This window comes from Gopherus flavomarginatus, chromosome 3 (assembly GCF_025201925.1).
Source record: "Gopherus flavomarginatus isolate rGopFla2 chromosome 3, rGopFla2.mat.asm, whole genome shotgun sequence".
NCBI lineage: Eukaryota > Metazoa > Chordata > Testudines > Testudinidae > Gopherus > Gopherus flavomarginatus.
The window spans coordinates 181,174,189-181,194,380 of NC_066619.1; the positions used below are offsets into that span (position 1 = coordinate 181,174,189).

A 20,192-nucleotide genomic window follows, 5' to 3' on the forward strand; every position below is an offset into this window, starting at 1 on the left:
AAAGATGCATGCAGTGCACTTCAGATTTAAATTTGGTCTTTGGTTTTTAAGAGGTAAAGAAATTATATTTTTGTCATGGTCTTTATACGGGGGCGGTGGGGGGAGAAAGATCATGTGCCTGATGAATTTTTTTTATGTATATTTATTTCAGGCCCTGCTTGATACGCAAAATCTTTTGAGAGCTCAGATTACAAATTTTACTTTCAATCTGGGATTTTCAGGGAAATTTTACCACACAGGTAAGAATGAAAATCTAAAATCACTTTCATTTTGATTGGAAGTATCTTTGTAGTATAGGGGAAGTAGAAATTACATTGATTATGCAGCTTTGGTATTAAATGAAATTGGGTGATAGGGAACTGCACTTAGGTTCTTAGTAGAGAGGAAAGCTTCCTTCACAAGAGTATAACAAATAGAACAGGTTGCCTCAGATCATATAACATAACTGTGTGACTTACTGGGTCAAACTGTGTTCCTGAAGGATGGTTTACATTGACCAACCCTTATTCCATGAGAATAGTGTCTGAGGTATATAAATACTTTTTTCCAGTTTTGCTATATTGTATTAAACCAACTAGATCCACCTATATAAATTATTCTGCATATATTTACACAGTATCTTGGTAGATTAGACATATAGTGATACTTTTTAAAACCTCTTAAGCATGTATTATGAGTGAAAGCTAAAAAGACCCTTAACTTCAATTTACATGTAGGAAATTCCAGAATGCATATAGGTCAGATCTAGTGCATACATTCAAAAAATTATACCTAAATACTCAAATCTTCTATTAAAAATGGTAATTTCCATTCACAACCAAGTAAAGAATATCTTCAAAACATGGCTTTACATTTAAACTGGTTTGACAAAGTAAGGACTCTATGCACTATTCATCAATAATAAAGTTTGCAGATGACAAGAAAATTGTGGGACTGGTAAGTAATGAATACCACAGGTCACTGACACAGAATGGTCTTGATTGCACAGTAATCTGGATGCAAGCAAACAATATGCATTTTAATGTGGCCAAATGTAAAGTTATACATCTAGGAACAAAGAATGTAAGACATACTTACAGCATGAGGGATTCTATTCTGGAAAGCAGTCATCTGAAAAAGATTTGGAGGTTGTGGTGGATGATCAGCTGAACATGAACTCCCAGTGTGATGCTGTGGCCAAAAGTCCTAATGCAATCCTTGGATGTATAAACAGGGGAATAAGGAGCATAAAGGTTATTTTACCCCTGTATTTAACATTGGTGTGTCTGCTGCTGGTAAACAGTGTCCAGTTTCTGATGTCCACAATTTAAGATGGATGTTGGTAAATTAGAGAGGATTCAGAGAAGAGCCATAAGAATTGTTAAAGGATTGGAAAACATGCCTTACAGTGATAAACTCTCAAGGAGCTCATTCTGTTTAGCTTAAAGAGGTTAGGCTGATTTAATCACAGTTTTGAAATATCTACATAGGGAACAAATATTTGATAATGGATTCCCCAGTTTATCAGAGAAATGTATAACAAGAATCCAATGCCTGGAAGTTGAAGCTAGACAAATTCAGACTGAAAGTAAAGCATTCATTTTTAGCAGCCAGGTTAATTAACCATTGGAGCAACTTACAAGAGTTGTGGGGTTTATCCATCATGCAAATTTTAAATCAAGTTTGGAAGTTTTTCAATAAGACATGATGTGGTTCAAACAGGAATTATTTTGGGAGAAGTTCTAAGGTATGTGTTGTTCAGGAGGTCATACTAGATGGTCAGAGTCGACCCTTCTGGCCTTAGAAGATATGAATCTGTGAATGCTCATGTTGGTGGCTACTCCAGAATAAGAAGTAGAAGTATTGAGCACCTTGAATGAGAAGTCAAGTGTCTTCAATGCTAGCTGACTCAAAGGAGTTCAGTACCTCTCCTAATCAAGTCCTAAGGTCCCAGTCTTGTAAAGGGATTTGCAAGAGCAAATCCCATTCCCATACAGTCCCTTTGACATCTTTCCACAATCAGAGCATGTTATCAAAGGCAGTGTAGAGAAGAAGCCATTAAAAAGTACCATTTACAAAGTAAACATCTGAGAGCTATTAACACAGAGTTGTCATGTATATTTCCTATTGTAGATATAAGGAAAAACAGTGGTAATCTCTGACTTTTAATAGCAGCCACTTTATTCACCATATTCATATTTTATAATTATTTCTAGATTCTAGCAGATCAAATTTCTTCCTGTGATTAGCTGATATGCCCTAGAGCGTGTAAAAGGCAAACTGTTTGTAAAACAAGTAGTAAATTGGTATATATTCGCAATCACTCGATTTTCAAAATCCAAAATGGCCAGCACAAAACACACATCCCATTTCAAAAATGTTTCCCAGGAGGATTTACATCATTATTAAGAAAGTAAATGGTGACTGTTTTCTTGACCATTATGTAAAATATTGGTCTTGGAGTAGATTCAGTGTGAGATAACGTGTAGAGCTTCAGGTTTCAGCTATTAATCTTTTCTGTTTCTTAGGATATATTTTACTGTTTTTGTCGTGTATGTAACACAGTTAATAAAATTCCAGTGTTTTTGTCTTTCAAAAAGACATACGGGGAAAAACAAAGAAAAACGTAATCTCTTACAATGTTTATGTTATTAAATTACTGCTGTTTGGATCCTTCCTTTCTGAAACCATGCTCTGATCAAGTAAATTTGAGAATAATTTCTATGGCTAAAATTATTGAAAATTAGTTTCTATATTTAGTCACCTAAACCCATATTTAAACACCCAAACAAGTGGCCTGATTTTCAAAACTATTGAGTACTCAGCAAACAGAGTCAGCAGCAGTTGCTGGGTGTTCAGCACTTGTGAAAATCATAGGGCCTACATGCCTAACTTTAGGGACTCATCTCTGAAAATCTCAGTTTGTTTTTAATCCTTCTTTAGTAGAAGAAATAAAGAAAAATGTAAATGTTAACGACTGGAACTCTTTGCTTTTGGTGGAACTCTCAAATTTGCCAGATTTGACTATGTAATGTTCCAGGAAAGTGCTGGAAGCCTCCTGAAATATTTAAAACTTGATTGGACGAAACTCTTAGACTATACTGTCTGGCACAAACTTGCAATGAGGGAGGAAGAGGAATAATATGGCCTCTTCCATCTTGAATGCCAGGTGATATTGCATTATAACTTACAGTATCTTCTGTTTATTTGTCATCATGGCACAGGTAGTTCTGTGTGGAAAAAGCAGTAATATCTTACAACCAAATCTGAGGTCCTTAATTATGCAAAATTTCCCACTGACTTCAATGAGAGTTTTGTTTGAGTAAAGACCACAGATTTTCGCCCTTCATATAACTAACGAATACAGAAGTTTGAATCAACAAACAAACAAAACTTTTATGCAAGCATAATATAACAGCTGTAGAAATAAAAAGAAGAAGGGATAAGGCATTAAGTAGGCAGAAAGGCAATGTGTTACACAGGGAAGCAGATGTTATATGCAGCCAGAAGAAAAAAACAATCATGCATGCAAAATAGGACCACATCAGGGACAGAGAGAGACAAAAGACAACATAAGATAATGTCAGAGTTGAAGGACATTAATATGAAATCAAGGAAGTGACGTGATATGTAGGAATGAAACTGAGAAATACAAAATGATTGATTCAAAGCTAAAGTAGAGCATACAGGGTTAGATTGTCTGACTCTTGTGGTGATTACATGGCAGAGGGGTGGGATGAGAAGACTTGTCTTCATTCTTTCTTGAATGCATTGGTCCCTTCTAGCATTCCCTGAGGCATTAGCCACCCCAAGGGGAAGGAGGCAGGAGGGGGAATCTGAGAAGATATGGCCCCCACCCACTCGCTCCACTCCACAGAGGGGAGCAGATACTTTCCCTTTCTGAGGCTGCACAATCCCTTCCAGAACTTCAGGGATAGCACATGCAGGTATATGGTACAAGCTGAGCCATATTTGTAAAATAGTAAATAATTACTATGGAACTGGCTCAACATTGGAGCATCCCTGAAATGACCATATTGTTAAAATCAGAAAGCCTGTTTAAAGATCCCAGACAGGTTTCTGCATCATTACATCTGACTGCCCCCATTTTTCCTTTCTAACATGAGTCTCTAACTCAATTTCCCCAGCTGGAGATAGAGATAAAATCATGGAAAAAGCAAAGGAATAAGTCATACATGGTTCACTGGAAGAAAGAGGAAAAGAAGAAGGGGAATTAGAGATAGATAGTACAATGTGATTGGTGCAGAAAGTAGAGTAGCTGAATGTTTGGTTTGTTTTTGTTTGTTTGGGAGAGATCAGATTAGTGAAGTAAAGGAATAAGTAAATAAAATGAGTAATTACATTTGTTGTGAAATGATAATGGCAACATGATGCTTAGAAAAGCTAAAACAGGATTTTTAAATGTGTATGGTTTATGGGAAGAAGCAATATGCAACTGGATAAGCAGGAATTTGACATGTCATGACATCATGAACAAGGTAAGAAATAGAAGGGAAGAAAAAGGAATAGAGTGGCATAGGATCATTTGAAGAGGCTTGTAGGAGAATACTTCGGAAAAGCATATATAATGAAAAAGGGAACGCAGGACTGATTGCAATGAGAGTTTTGTCTGAATAAGACTTGTTAACACTGTCATTTATCCTCTTCAATACCCCATCTTTTTATAGGTCTGTTTTTAGCGGCTTTTTGTATTAGCTTTTAATGTTACTTGTGCAGAACATAAATGAGACAGTGTTGAATCATGCATTTTGAAGGTTGTTCAGTCTCATAGAGAGGAAGATGTGTTTTTCCACTAATTATGTGGGAAGAGAAGGGGTTGTGTATTCAAGAGCTTTTAAATTCCTTATTCAAGATCACTGTAATATCAAATGTCTATGAAATATTTTGGTGTCAAACATTACATTGCTAATGTTCCTCTTGTTTTTCCTAATGATTTTAACAACATAACAAACCTGGAGTGTTTGTTTTTGGGGAATATATTTGCAGGAACTGAAGAGGAGGATGAAGGTGATGACCTGTTGTTGGGGTCTGTGGATGAGTTCTGGTGGTTTCCCCATATGTGGAGTCACATGCAGCCTCATCTCTTCCATAATGAATCATCACTGGTGGAGCAGATGATTCTCAACAAAAAATTTGCCTTAGTAAGTAACATCTTTGCATGGTATACTTAATAGAGCGGTATGAGAATCAGAATTGGTTTTTCAGGAAATGCTGCAATTTCAAATTTTATTTTTATTCTGAATCAGAATTTTTCAATCAAAAAACCCTGAAATTTTCCATGAAATAAAAATTAAAAAAAATTTCATTTTGAGTCAACTGAAAACTTCAATTTTGATAAAATTGAAAACTTTTTTCCTATTTTGACTTTTTTATTTTACATTATAATTTATGCTATAATATAAAATAAATTCTGAAACAAAAAGTTCTTTTGACATGAAAAATCAAAACATTCCATTCCATTAAGGTTGAAATGCTTCATTTTGATTCAATTTTCTAAACAGAATTTTGTCAACATCAGCACATTCCCTCAGAAAGTTTCAAATTTGGAGAAGTGGCACTTTCCAATGAAAAAATGTTCTGGTGGAAAATTTTCAGCTAACTCTAGTACTGAACTGCAATGTTTGCATAATGAAATATAGTCCGGGTCTGTGCTTCAGAACTTTCAAAGCTTTTTCTCTACTTTGAAATCTAGTAAAATCTCTCAAGTTTATTAACATATATTACAATTACCCATTTGACGAATTTATGTATAAAAATAGCTGTTCTGAAAATCATTGACTTTGCTAAGTAATTATATATTTACAACTAGGTACTGAAAAAAAATTTCAATAAGAACCTAAAAAAAAATAAAATGAGACATACAGGTATAAGAAAATTAGAGAAAGAAAAATGTATTAGGTTTGATTCTGCCATTCAATTTTATGTAACAAAAAAAAACAACAGAGGTCTCACACTTGTACATTATACTGTACTACTTGTTTTCAGATGTGAATGCTGCTAATTTTGAACTATAGTACTCTGGTGTATAATACATTTCCTTGTTTAAAATATTCATTTTCACTATTTAAGAATTCACTGTGGGCTAACCTTGGGCAGCTTTCCCCTGTGTGGGAGAGAAAGCGTATGGAGTGTTTCTCCCCTAGCACATTCATACAGGAGCTAGTTATAATTTGGTTCCCAGTGCTGGAGGATGTAAGGAGAGTCAGATGAGATTAGCTAGCAGCCCCCGAGAGGCTGTTTCTTGGTGGCCTAAAAATAGGCCCAAGGCTCAGGAATGACAGTATACATGTTGAATAGGTGTTGCAAAGGGCTACACATTCCCTTGGTTTTCAAGAACTATTGAGCCTAATTTTTCTTTCAGTTATACTATTGTAAACGAGGAGTAACTCCATTTGAAATCAGTGGAATTGCCCTGGTAATGTGACAGGAGAATTGGGTCCATTATACTATTAAAAGTTTGGGCACTATTTATCTTTACTCCTTCAAAAGGAAAATTTGAGCATTTAAATGTATTATTTTGGTTGGAAAAAGGGTTGCCAACTGTCTAATCGCACAAACCCAAACACCCTTGCCCCGTCCCCTGCCCTGCCCCTTCTCTGAGGCCCCACCCCCACACACTCCATCCCTACTTCCTCCATAGCTGTCTCTCTCCCCCACCCTCACTCACTTTCACCGGTCTGGGGCAGGGGGTTGAGGTGCAGGCTTTGGGCTGGCGGGTGGGGACGAGGGGGTTGGAGTACGGGAGGAGGCTCCCAGCTGAGCCTAGTGCAGGAGCGAGTGTGTGGTGTGGGCTCTGGGAGGGAGTTTGGGTGCAGGAGGGGGCTCAGAGTGGGGCTGAGGGATGTGGAGTGTGGGAGTGGCCTTGGAGTTGGGGCAAGGAGTTCAGGGTGCTGGGCAGCACTTACCTAAGGTGGCTCTGAGAAGCAGACGGCATGTCTGGCTCCTAGGCTCAGGGGCAGCCAGAGGGCTCTGTGCATTGCCCCTGCCAGCAGGCACCGCCCCTGCAGCTCCCATTGGCTGCGCTTCCCAGACAATGTGAGCTGTGGAGTTGGCACTCAAGGTGGGGCAATGCGCAGAGACCCCCTGGCTGTACCTGTGCCTAGGATCCATAGGGATATGCCAGTTCTTCCAGGAGCCACATGGAGTCAGGACGGGTAGGGAGCTCTGCTGTGCCACCGACTGGACTTTTAGTGGCCTATTAAAATCTCCCAGATTCATTTCAGCCACCGGGAGATCGATTCCCAGCCAGTCCGGGACCATTGGCAACACCAGTTGGAAAACTCATTAATTCATGATAAACTTTTAATGCAAAGAGTAACTAACACACAAAGAATTACTCCAGCAATACAGCATTGTTCTAATTTCTTTGGAGATAACTAAGTTTCAGGTCATATTAAACTAAATACTTCCAAAAGGTATGAAATAGTCATATTTTATCTTATAGCTTTGTATTTGAGACATAATTTACCAGTATATTTATACACACTCATGAGCGCGCACATCCCCCCCCCCCAGGCTGCATGACTCAGAACAAAAATACGTTTTCAGTTTTCTTCGTTCATTTCATTTGACCATACTTTTCAATAAAATCTTCTTTTTCCCCTTTAAAAATGTTCATCTTGACATCTGAAAATGTGTAACTGGATTTATAATTTATGATTTCACAAAAAGAAGACAATTAATACTTTGGAAGAACCAGGTAGCATATTTTAGAATTTAATTCAATAACTATATGTAGAATCTGGGATGCATATTGCCATGTGGTTTTACAACTAAGCATTGCTGCTACCTATGAACAAAAGACTGTATTACATCACACAGTAGTATCTGAAAACTGTATTAAAGGTTCTCAAAACTCAAGAGTGACAAATAAGTAGCTCCTTAAACTTGTATTTGTAACAGAGAATATCCCATTCTTTCACAAAATGAGCCACAAGTAGACTTTCAAGTGTCCTTGTGACGCTGACTAGCTCTATCACTAACAGTCAAAGATGACAAGGATTTGATAGCCAAGATTAAAACTAACCAAACAAGTGATAACTTAGAGAACTACCAGCTACTAAGGAAATGAGAATGTGGTGGTCCAGCTCTTCATCAAACAAAAAAAGGATGGTTTTATTGTTGGTCAAAAATTGTTTTTTCTTTAATACATACTTTGAGTCAGATTTATCCTTGGTGTAACTCTTGACACATTTTAGTTACTCTTTCCACTAAAAGTTAATTAACAAAATATAGTTTCCAGCAAAAATATCATCATATAAATCATTGGTAGACTCTACCTGGAATACTGTTATCAGCTCTGGTCACCCCATCTCAAAGAGAATATTGCAGAAATAGAGGGGGTTCACAGACAAGAACTATTGGAAGCACATGAAAAGATACTGAAAAGATAGAGATTTTCTTTAGAGCAGAAGTGCATAAGAGAGGAAGTGATAAAAGTTAACAAGAATATCCTGGTTATCCTTTAAGTGCTTACTGCAGATTTTCTTGCATCTTCCTCAGAAGCAGCTGGTATGGCCGCTATTAAAGACAGAATACTGGACTAGATGGACCACTGGTCTGATCCATTTTTGCAAAGTCGGTTGGAAGACAGATTGAGATATATGAAGGACAATTGTAGTTTACAGATTATAAATATTGAGATTCACTTAGGTTGTTTTAAATCCAACCTGTTGTGAAATTTGCAGAAAATGAAGAAAAATGTGACACGAAAAAAGAAAAGATTTTACTCTGTGTTTTTTATATAGATGTATCAATTAAATGCAGTTGTGGACATTTACCCCCACTGAATAGGAAGCAGTTTGCTCAGAAACTGAGAATTGAGTCAAGGTGGATTTGATTTAAATCACTAGTCAGGCAGACTCAATTTAATCATGGATTTCTACATAAAAGTGCATTGTTATAACTTCAATACGTATTCTTCACAACTCAGAGATAGATGTAGGTTTCATTTTTAGAAGGTGCACACTATACATTTTAAAGTAATTTATTTTGAAAACTTCTGATTAGTTGTATAGCTATATCAGAAAATGAATGATTGGTTATTTCATCTACCAAAGGTAATTGAAGCAGATAGTTCACGTCTTAATGACTTCATAAATACCTCCAATTCAACAGGTTAATCATTAATATTTGGAGGATTTTCTTGCCATGCTGTATTAGGAGGAGAACATCACCAGACAGACATTTAAATTGTTTTATTTAACTAAAACAACAACGTTAAGTATTCTGGATTGTTTTCTTCAACAGCAAACATATAATATTTTAACAAAACAAGCATATGAATTTTTGAATTTAGTAAAACATTCAAGTTTTTTAAAATCAGTTTGTTTTTGTTAAAATTGTTTTTAACTAGAATAGCTAAATGAATTATTTTAAAAAAAATTAAATCTACTATGTCAGCCAGGTCAAAACGAGAAACTTACAATATTGTCTTCTGCAGCTAATTCAGTCATCTTCATCTTCATTTTCCTGTTTGTTCATAATCTGGAAAAGGAAAAACAAGCTTTCTTGCTTTTTCAGGTCCCAAACGATTTCTCAATTTGGAATGAATTAGTCCAAAGGAAGAAAATATTCTTTCTACACCAGCAGAAGGAGCTACTGCTGTTAAAAGTGAGATTATCACTTCAACAGTCTCTGAACAAAGTGCTTAAGTGACTTCCACTAGTTCACTGGTGTGACTTTCTTTAAAACATCATCAGCAAACATATATTTCTTGAATGCTTCACCTTTAGCTCTGAAGTGTATTATAGTTGGCATTATGGAGGGATGATTGCTGGATGTCCATGTCATAGCCACCTCCTCTTCTTCACCAGTTAAGGTTTGACCTTAGTACTGAATATTAAGAATGTTTGCAAGAAAATGATTTGTAGATAGTGCTTGTCCCATCTGTTTTTTTAATGCTTGTAATTTAACTCGGAAAGACAGAAGTTGTCCATCAACCTGCACTTGGATCAAATGCTTCTATCCCGAGTATCTCCATTGACGGCACTCAGCTTAAAGTAGTGGAGAACTTTAAATACCTGGGTAATGTCATATGCGGTGATGGATCACTGGATAATGAGATCAACACATGAATATCCAAAGCAAGCCAGGCACTTGGCTGTCTGCGTGTCAAAGTTTTAAACCACCACAACATCCAGATGTCAACAAAACTGCTTGTGTACAGAGCTGTTGTTCTTTCATCTCTTTTGTACGGGTGCAAAACATGGACACTATATGGGTGTCACATCAAGCAGCTTGAAGCATTCCACATGCATTGCCTCCGCAACATCATGAAGATCCGCTGGCAAGACAAAGTGCCCAATCTCGAGGTCCTCGAGAGAGCCCAGATGACAAGCATTGAAATGATGATCATGAAGTCACAGCTACGTTGGACCGGTCATGTCAACCGCATGGATGCCAACAGAATCCCCCACCAGCTTCTGTATGGTGAGCTCTCCCAGGGCATCCGGCATATAGGTCGTCCACAGAAATGTTACATTGACACTATCAAAGCCAATCTGCAGTAAAGCAGTATCAAACCCAGGGACCTTGAGGATGCCGCCAGTGACAGAATACAGTGGTATGCAATAGTCAGAAATACCTGCATCAACTTTGAGGAACACCGCTGCTGGCGTCTACCAGAGGCACGCGAACAACATCACAGAGCACCAGCAGCGCACAACCCACTGACCGTGAACTTCCCATGCACCTGCAGCAAAATGTGCACCTCTAGAATTGGCTTGTATAGTCATCAGAGGGCACACCATGAGACCAACAATAGATGATCTGCACAGATTTGTCATCATCGGATCGATGGACGACCAAGAATTTAACTCTGTCATTGCATATTTCTCTATTTAAGATCTCACTCAGTTCCTTCCAAATTTCAACAGCATCAGCAATAAAAGAGCTATTTCCCTGCATTTTGTTCAAGGCTACAGAAATAGGCTTCAGGGTACTCAGCGTGTTTTCAACATTTCTCTTAAGCCCAGTATTGAGAACTTTGGCTGTGACAGTGCCATCTATTTTTTCACAATTTTGTTCACAAACTATCATCAGATAAGGCCAGTTCTTGATATAGTGCTCAAAACAGTTCACTACTGAATTCCATCACATGTCTTGTGGGAGAGTTAGCTTGGTTCCTCCCACTTTTTTTCAGAGCAGCTGCTGCAAAGTGGTTGTTATGGAAGTATTTTGCAGTTTCAACAACATTAGCCTTCATATCTGGAACACTGAAGTCTTTGGCTAGGAGGTTTATCAAATCAGCACTGCAACCGTATGTTATTAGCTTGAGACTCTCTTTAAATTTCTTCTCATCTTGGATACATTTGCAGCATTGTCTGTGACCAAGCTGCGTACTAGACATGTGAATTTTTTTTCACGGTTTGTTATAGCTTTTATTGCTACTTCTTGTAAGTATTCTGCTGTGTGTGTTTCTGTAAGGCAGACATTCCCTTCTGTTGTCATACAAGCACATGCAACAGGATAATTGTGGACTTTGCTCCACCCATCAAGACTCAGGTTAACAATTTTACTCTCTAGACCTTTTGCACACTGCTCAATTTCTCTTTCATTCACTTTCTCCAGCAATTTGCCTGCAACATCTGCTCTGTTGGGTGGACTGTATCCTGGTCTGAATGACTGAACCATGTTAATGAAATGTGGATTCTCAATCATACGGAAAGGAGAGTTTGTTGCTTAAACAAATTGGCAGTTTTTTCATCAATTACATCTTTTTGTAATCTGTGGTTCTTACACAAACTTATCTGTGGTTGTTTCTGGATGATGGAAATTATTATTATTTTTTGCTACAGGTGATATACTGTGGCTATGTGACATACATGATATGACTGAAACACTATCATTGGCAGAACTCTGAAACTATAGAAAATGATGATCTTGAAGGTGGATAGTCTTCAGAATCCTGTATGTTGAGGATGGATTCTCCTAAACAAAATAAGTCAATGCAGTTATTATTATTACCATACTGCTCATTTAGTATTACTCATTGCATTCACTGACACTCAGTACTACTTTAAAGATGAAATTGTAAAAGGAAGATCTGCCTATTTCAGCTATTTATTTTTTATCACAACTGCATCTAAAATGATAATACCATAGACTAACAACTATATTTTCTGCTCAAACTTGAGAATTCAAGAATGGTTCAGAAGGACGACAAGAATTCCTTACAAAAGAAGTATGAAATAAAAAATTTTACCAACCTGAAGATCTTGCATGTTCAGACGTGTTCCTTTCATCATCTTCAACACAGCTTCCTCCTGAGAAGGAACACTTCTCATGATATTGTTTCATTTGGGCAATCAGGCTTTGCATTTCTTTGTTGCACTGTTTGCATTTTGCACACATGCCTGTCTTACCCACACATAGAGGAACCTCATTAAAATATTCCCAGACTGGGTCTCCTTAACGGCCTGCTGCCATTATAGGTTTACCTTTCTAGATAAAGAATGGTATGGTGGATCTCAAATCAATATAGGCTACACTCAGAAAGACCTCAAGACTTCTGGAATATGCTGCTAAAACAGTTTCACTTTTGTTTCTACTGCCGGCCCCTCCCTTCTCATATTTATCTTCAGACTACTTCTTGTCCAGATCAATTCTGCCCCCAACAATCTTCTATTCATTGAACTTTTTGAAACTTTTCACTTTTAGAGAGAGGTAAGGGATTGACTCTGTGTACAAATTTGCAGAGGAACAATACGGTTGAGGTCTGTTCTTCCTCACGTCTATATATTATTTATTTTAAAACATTCTTTTGCTGTTAACAAGCATGTTATCTCTGGAGACACAAAGCCATAGTTTGAGAACTGCAAAGCTAAGCATCGCTGAAGATGTCTTCTGGACTGAGCACTGAGTCCCATTGGGTAGATAGAAAGATTAACTTAAATAATCTATCCAGAAGCCCCTGGAACCCCATAAGATTGGGTTCCTAATCCATGAACTATTGGAACTCATTTACAAAACTTTTCTTAAACATTACATGAATATATTGTCTCATATTATAGAATTAGAATTTATAATCCCTATTCCATGATCAGATATCTTTGCGCTAAAATAGCAAAAAGCATTTTATCAAAAAAATCCAATTTAAATAAAAAGAATCCAATTTAAAAAAATCATTGATTTTTATCCACCTTGGAATTGATGCAATATGCTTAGGTCCCTACCAAATTCACAGTCCATTTTAGTCAATTTCACAGTCATAGGATTTTAAAAATAGTAAATTTCACGATTTCAGCTATTTAAATCTGAAATTTCGCAGTGTTGCAATTGTAGGGATCCTGATCCAAAACAGAGTTGTTGGTGGGGGGAGAAGGTTGCAAGGTTATTGTAGGGAGGGTTGCAGTACTGCTATGCTTACTTCTACACTGCTGCTGGCCGCAGCGCTGGGCAGCTAGAGAGCGGTGGCTGCTGGCTGGGAGCCCAACTCTGAAGGCAGAGCTGCCGCCAGCAGCAGCGCAGAAGTAAGAATGGCATGGTATGGTACAGCCACCATTCTGTGCTTCTGCCTGCAGAGCTGGGCCCTCAGCAGCTGCCACTCTCTGACCGCCCATGGTATGGTATTGCCACCCTTACTTCTGTATGAAATACAGTAAAACGTCTTCATTCTGTGTGAAACACTCAGTACAAGAATAACAATATTTGAAAAATACTGAAAAAGTTATTACATGGGAAGAGAGATGCTCATAATTAGTATGAAAGATTTTAATTAAATTACATATTTATTAGTGAATATTGGTGCAAGATTAAGAAACCATTTAATTCAGACTTTATTTAGAGTTGAATGAAGAAGATTAAATAGGACATTAGAGAATACAGGCTTTTACACGTTTTATAAAGATTATTCTTTTTGATGCTTGTGCATGCTCAAGTGAAGTAGAAAAGATTAAGATAAAAGAAAGGGGAATTGAAACTTCTGTACTAGAATTAAGTAGTTTAAAGCTAAATAACTGATTGTAGTTAAATCAATGGGCCAAGTTCTATACTCTTTTTACTCAGCCCTACTTAGCATTGAAGTGAATGTACCTTACACACTCTGCACCCATAGTAGAGAACCAAGCATATATATATAAGGAATAATTGACAGTGTGATGTATAGGTCTTATCAAGCGTAACTTTTGGATGGCTGCATTTCTACCAAGTGAGGAAGCTCAAAGTGAACTTGCAGGCTATCTCAAATGCATGGTAATAAAACCTTATGCCATACCACGTCGTCATACATTCTGTGTTTGCCAGGAATTAAAAAAAACTATTTTACAAATGTTTTAGATTTTTACAGAAATTATTGGGATTTGAAAAAAATTCTCTACCTAATAAACCAAGTATGTTTTTTAGAAGTCCCACTGTACCAGGCCCAGAAGGGACCCTAACCCCCCTAAAATTAGGAAAAATAGCTTTCTTATATGGCTGTTTGTAGGCTATGTGAATGAGCGAGTGGCTAGGCCCAACACCTAGTGGGCAAGTGTCCACAAAAATCGTCATGCCATTTGTCAGCCTCACTGGCAGTCTCAAGAGAGAGGCCAGAGTTTGATGATTATGGAAAATGAATTACCCTTTCACCTCAAGAGTTCATCAAAGTTTCAGCAACTTGGCAAAGCAGTGAAAGGAAGTGTACTTTGCTGCTGCTCATTCTGAATCTGTGTTGGAGATAAAGAGATGGTTTCATTTTTCAGGGATGTCGGTACAGGAGAACCTCAGAGTTATGAATACCAGAGTTATGAACTGACCAGTTAACCACACACCTCATTTGGAACAGGAAGTACGCTATCAGGCAGCAGCAGAGACAAATAAATAAATAAAAAATCCTGTCCTGTGTTAAATGTAAATAACTAAAAAAAAAAAAAAAAAAGTCATTTCTCTTCGGCATAGTCAAGTTTCAAAGATTTATTAAATCTATGTTCAGTTGTAAGCTTTTGAAAGAACAACCATAATATTTTGTTCAGAGTTATGAACATTTCAGAGTTACAAACAACCTCCATTCCAAAAGTGTTCGTAACTCTGAGGTTCTATTGTGTCAATTTCTACAAGCACTTAATTAACCACAGAAGAAAAAGATGATTTTTTTTTTTACACGCAAGCAAGAAGAATGATAGCATCGCAATATAAGCTGATGTGTGCCGTGGAAGAAAAAGTGAGGTTAGGCTTTTGTTATGCAGTTGACAAAGCTATTAAATATAAATTCTAAAGTATTAAAAAGATGCTTTTCTCCCATTGGTATCTGATTGTGTGACGTTTTACATGTTATCAATCTAGTTTCCCTCCCTGTGCAGTATATGTGTATATAGTGAATATGATCCCAGTAAATCTGAATAAAAATCCAAAAAGTAGTAGTAAATAGGGGAAATTCTCCATTCTCTTGGCTCATGTATCAGATTATAATTGTTTTCTTTACCTACAAGTTGTAGTTTCAGAAATCACTAGGTTCACCCAGAATAATTTAGGAATTTAGCTTTAACACAGAATTTAGTAAATTATAGTAGAAATAACCAAGTGAGATCCATAATTGAATTCAGTAAAATAAGAGAAAGAGATCTGTAATTACAGAGGAGTCCTCATTTTAAGGCATAGATAAAGAACAACAGGAATCTTGAGGAATATGATTAGGGCCATGGCTATCCATTTAAGATTTTAAAGTGAACCAGGCAAGATTATTAAAATCAGCAAGAAACTCACTTAGAGTCATTTACATGCCAGCAGATACATATCTAGATAAGAAGCTGAGTACCAGTACATGAAGATAACTACAAAAGGGAGTACTAGTTGATCATAACTGTGAATATTAGTGAAATTTTAAGACAATCAAATCTTCAGTTGGAAATCTGAAAAAAAAATAGAGATGGAAAGCTATATCATTTTTTTCCAAATATGTGGTAAGAGGATTCTGCACAAAACATCTTAGACAAAGATTATACAGTGCTGATCAACAGAGCAAGAGAGTAGTGCTGAGTGGGTCTAGGACAGGAGAGGAGTGCCTCAGTACTAGTTTAGAGCTAAGTCAGTACTCTGTCTTAAGCAGTCACCTTTTGTTTTTGTTATTTTAAAGAGGTAGACAGACAAATCCTAAATTTGTGAATTGTTAACTGTTTAAGAATGATGTATTCATGGCACCAGCTGTTCTGCTCCTGCTCAGCTGACACAGCTAGGACAGAATACTAGGAGAACATCTGATCTTGCAACTTTTCCTTAGGGACTACACACTTGGGACTTAAGTGGTGTATAGGTCTTGCAATGGTCCTCTGCACGGAGAGTGAATTTTATCAGCAGAGTGGGTATAGGCTCTGGCCCTCAGCCCTACACAGGTAAAATTTATTGAAGTCAGCAAGAGTATTGCCTGAGTATGAGCTATTTAAAGGCTCACAGTGAGTAGGGTCACATATTTTGTATTTGGGGACTTTTTAGTGGCAGAATATGGGAAATTTTTTCTCACAAACTTGCAAAGATATACCCCCCCCTTTTTGAGGTATTGATATAAGAACACAAAATAACTTTTCTTACATTTCTATCATTCTTTTCTTCCTATTATTAAAACTTCATTATAGGTTTGTGTATTCAAACCTTTGCGTATCTCACCACTTCCCTTTTATACCAGCATGCATCTTCAAATCATCCCTGACTGCATTTTAGACCCACCTATGCTGTCTCCCAAAAAAGGTGTTTGCAAGCTACATGAGCATTAAATTACTTTAATTTTCTAGATCAGTCACTTTTTCTGATATTTTTCAGGAACATGGCATTCCAACTGACATGGGCTATGCGGTAGCTCCGCACCACTCTGGGGTTTACCCTGTACATGTTCAGCTTTATGAGGCCTGGAAAAAGGTCTGGAATATCAAAATCACCAGCACAGAAGAGTATCCACATCTAAAACCTGCACGGTACAGACGGGGCTTCATCCACAAAAATATCATGGTGAGCTGCTTTTATGATTTTTATATTCAAACTCACTGCTTTAGCTTTTCATGATTCATTTTAAAAAACAAAACAAAAAAAGTGTGAAAGCACAGCATCCTGAAAGTTCACATTGTGAGAAGCACATATGGGTATGTAGAAATAGTAAGGTATAGTTGACATTAACCTGCTAATTAAAATCAGCATGTCTAAGCCTCTTGCTGGCATTCACCATACTGCTGATGAAAGCAGCATAGCTTCTGACATTGGGCCCTATCTGTTACTGCTTTTGATACACTGACATTTTCCTTCAGATTTTTAAGCCAGTAACAAAGTAATATACAACCAGCTGGAAATCTCACCAGTAATACTTTGGTGAGCGTTATTGGTGAGATTTTCAGCTAGTTGTAAATTGGCATAGCTCCACTGACTGCAAAGGAGCTATGCCAACATAACACCAATTGAGAATCTGGCCTTTCATCTTTAAACAGTAAAGTGCTGCTTCAATTGTATGAAATGGCCCTCACCTTACAACCTTCCCACACATTCTGCCAGTGTGCATCTTACTATGGCTCAAACCCAGCTAAGCTCTTGGCTCAAGTAGCAAGGCTTTGATCCTGGGCAGATGCCCAGAGGGCTGGAGGGAAGAAAGCATTCTCTCAAGCTGTGGAATTATTCCATGGAGGCAACTCTAGTCCAAATCACCCAATTCTCTCATTGTACTCCCTATAATTCATATTAACAGACATGGACTGCACTACTTCCCTGACAGTGGCTTTTCATTACTGACATAAAATTCTCTGTTAACACCATGTAGGTCATTAAGGCAATAATAATTAAGACATAGGGTATTTCCTGGCTGTTCAGCATTTGCGAAACCTTGTGCGTTATTGTCAGTGAAATGTTTTAAAACAATTTTTAAAAAATACTTTAGGGTAATTTTTGCATCTTTCCATGTGTGTATGTGGGAGAGATCACTAATATTTGCACCACATCATACTTTGGGCTGTTTTGGGTCATTAGCTCCAGCTAATACTTCCATTTAGCTTATACAGTAATTATGGTATTGTCCTAAAGAGTTACAATGAATAGCATTATTCAGACAAATGAATACTCCAAAATTTAATGTGTGAATCTAGGTTTGGGAGAAGCCTGTTAAAATGATCTGCAGTTTTTAAAAATAAAAAAATCACAGTAGGCTAAAGCTTAGTCTCGGGAAAGCATTAGCTGTAAGTAAAATAATAGGTTTGTGGATACCCTCAGGAGGCGTAAAGCATCTGAATAGGGTTGATTGATTCTGAGAACTCTCCAAATAACTCTGTTCATAAATTTTGGTAAAAACATATCATTTTGAAGGCACATATTGAATAAGATTTAACATAAGCTTTGAGAAACAGGACAGCAGGGCCAAAAATCAATTTACCAAGAATAATCAGCATAAGACCACCTGTCTCAGAAATCTCAGGCTTTCTGTTCTTCAGAGCAAATGCACTAATTTCTTCATCTGCAGGCAGATGATGATGAACACATGCCATAATAAAGACATTATACAAGACTTACCAGAAGCATTTCCCCTCCTGCTCAACTTATCTCTGTACCTTTGTACCAATTGCACTGGTATTTCGTCAGGGAAACCAGAAGAATTTAAAAAGCATTTGTAGGATTATAACAAATAAATTAATTCCATATATTTCATAATTGTAATTGTGATTTATGGTCTATAGCAGGGGTGGGTGAACTACAGCCCACAGTCTGGATCCAGCCTACTAACCATTTTAATCTGGCCCTCAAGCTCCTGCTGCAGAGTGGGGTCTGGGCTTTGCTCAGCTCCGGCTCTTCAGCTGGGAGCAAGGTCGGGGGCCACACCACACGGCTCCCGGAAGCAGCAACATGGCCCCCTTCCAGCTCCTATGCATAGGGGCAGTCAGGGGGCTCCGCTCCGCATGCTGCCTCTACCCCAAGTGCTGCTCCCGCATCTCCCCTTGGCTGGAAACCACAGCCAATGGAAGCTGCAGGGGTGGTGCCTGTGGAGAACCGCTTGGCCACGCCTCCACGTAGGAGCCAGGGAAGGGACATGCCGTTGCTTCCGGGAGCCGCTTGAGGTAATCGCTGCCTGGAGCCTGTACCCCTGCCCCTCTCCCCGTGCCCCTGCCCCAGCCCTGATCCCCCTCCCACCCTCTGAACCCCTCGGTCCCAGCCCGGAGCAACCTCCTACACCTCAAACTCCTCAGCCCCAGCCCCACCCCAGAGGCCCCCCCCCAAGTTGGACCCATCACCCCACATCCCACTCCCCCGCCCCAGTCCAGAGCCCCCTCCTGCACCCTGAACTTCTCATTTCTGGCCCCACCCCGGAGCCTGCACCCCCAACCAGAGCCCTCACCCCCTCCCACACCCCAACCCCAATATTGTGAACATTCATGACCTGCCATACAGTTTCTATTCCTACATATGGCCCTCAGGCCAAAACATTTGTCCATCCCTGATCTACGGTCATTATAGAATATAAAATTCTATAGAATGTTGAAAAAAATTACCACAGAAAAGAATGATTCATATACAGGCATCATTTCTTCCAAGTAAGGAATTTCCATAGTTGGTGTGAGGTTTAAAAAGTCTGAGCCTTTATTCCAGCAAACACTGACTTTGCCAAACTGCTGTTGATAACCACTGTCATTTGGGATTTAGGCCTATATTTTTCAAGATATTTAAAAATCTGGTCCTTAGATGTTCAGCCTTAAGATGTAAATTTTCTGGAAAATATATATATATGATTGAAACCCATCCATTTTCCAAGTTATGGATACAAGGAAACATTTCAAAGGTGGTTCTATTGTGAAAAGCAAATGCATGAAACAGCAGCAGCGAAGTCAAAGGAGCTGTTCCCTGTGTATATTTAGAGTCATACATGCTTATTTTAGTCATTTAAAAAAATAAGTTTTTGTACTACTTTTTACTATCATTAATTTTGCAGAGCTGGCACAGCTGAGAGAGAGTGAGCTTGATTCTATTGTAATTTATGCATGATCAACAAAAATAAGCACATTGAATACAGAATCATTACTGTCAATGATGCAAGAGCAAGAAAGAACCAATTTGACTTTCAAATTCTGCATTGAGTTTGCAGGGCTGGCACAAAAGAAAGCCCACTTTTAAGTGGAAACTGCACAGATTTGAATAACAATCAATAAATACAGAACACACCAAGCTCTTTTTATAAAATCACTTTTTAGATTATGATCTCTTTTTGAACTAAAAAAGTTTTGGTGACCAGCCTTAAAATAGTTAGATTAGGAATC

At 38.0% G+C, this 20,192-nt stretch overlaps 1 protein-coding gene across 4 annotated transcripts in view; it reads left to right on the top strand.

The window, feature by feature from the left end:
- LOC127047710 (bifunctional heparan sulfate N-deacetylase/N-sulfotransferase 3) overlaps window positions 1-20,192 on the top strand; it is a 105,985-nt gene that overhangs the window by 38,603 nt on the left and 47,190 nt on the right. For all 4 annotated transcript variants that reach the window (XM_050946278.1, XM_050946279.1, XM_050946280.1 and 1 more), the window contains exons 2-4: window positions 152-239; window positions 4,987-5,141; window positions 16,732-16,917. In XM_050946278.1, the coding sequence (XP_050802235.1) occupies window positions 152-239; window positions 4,987-5,141; window positions 16,732-16,917 (429 nt within the window). The remainder of the gene's footprint in view (window positions 1-151; window positions 240-4,986; window positions 5,142-16,731; window positions 16,918-20,192) is intronic.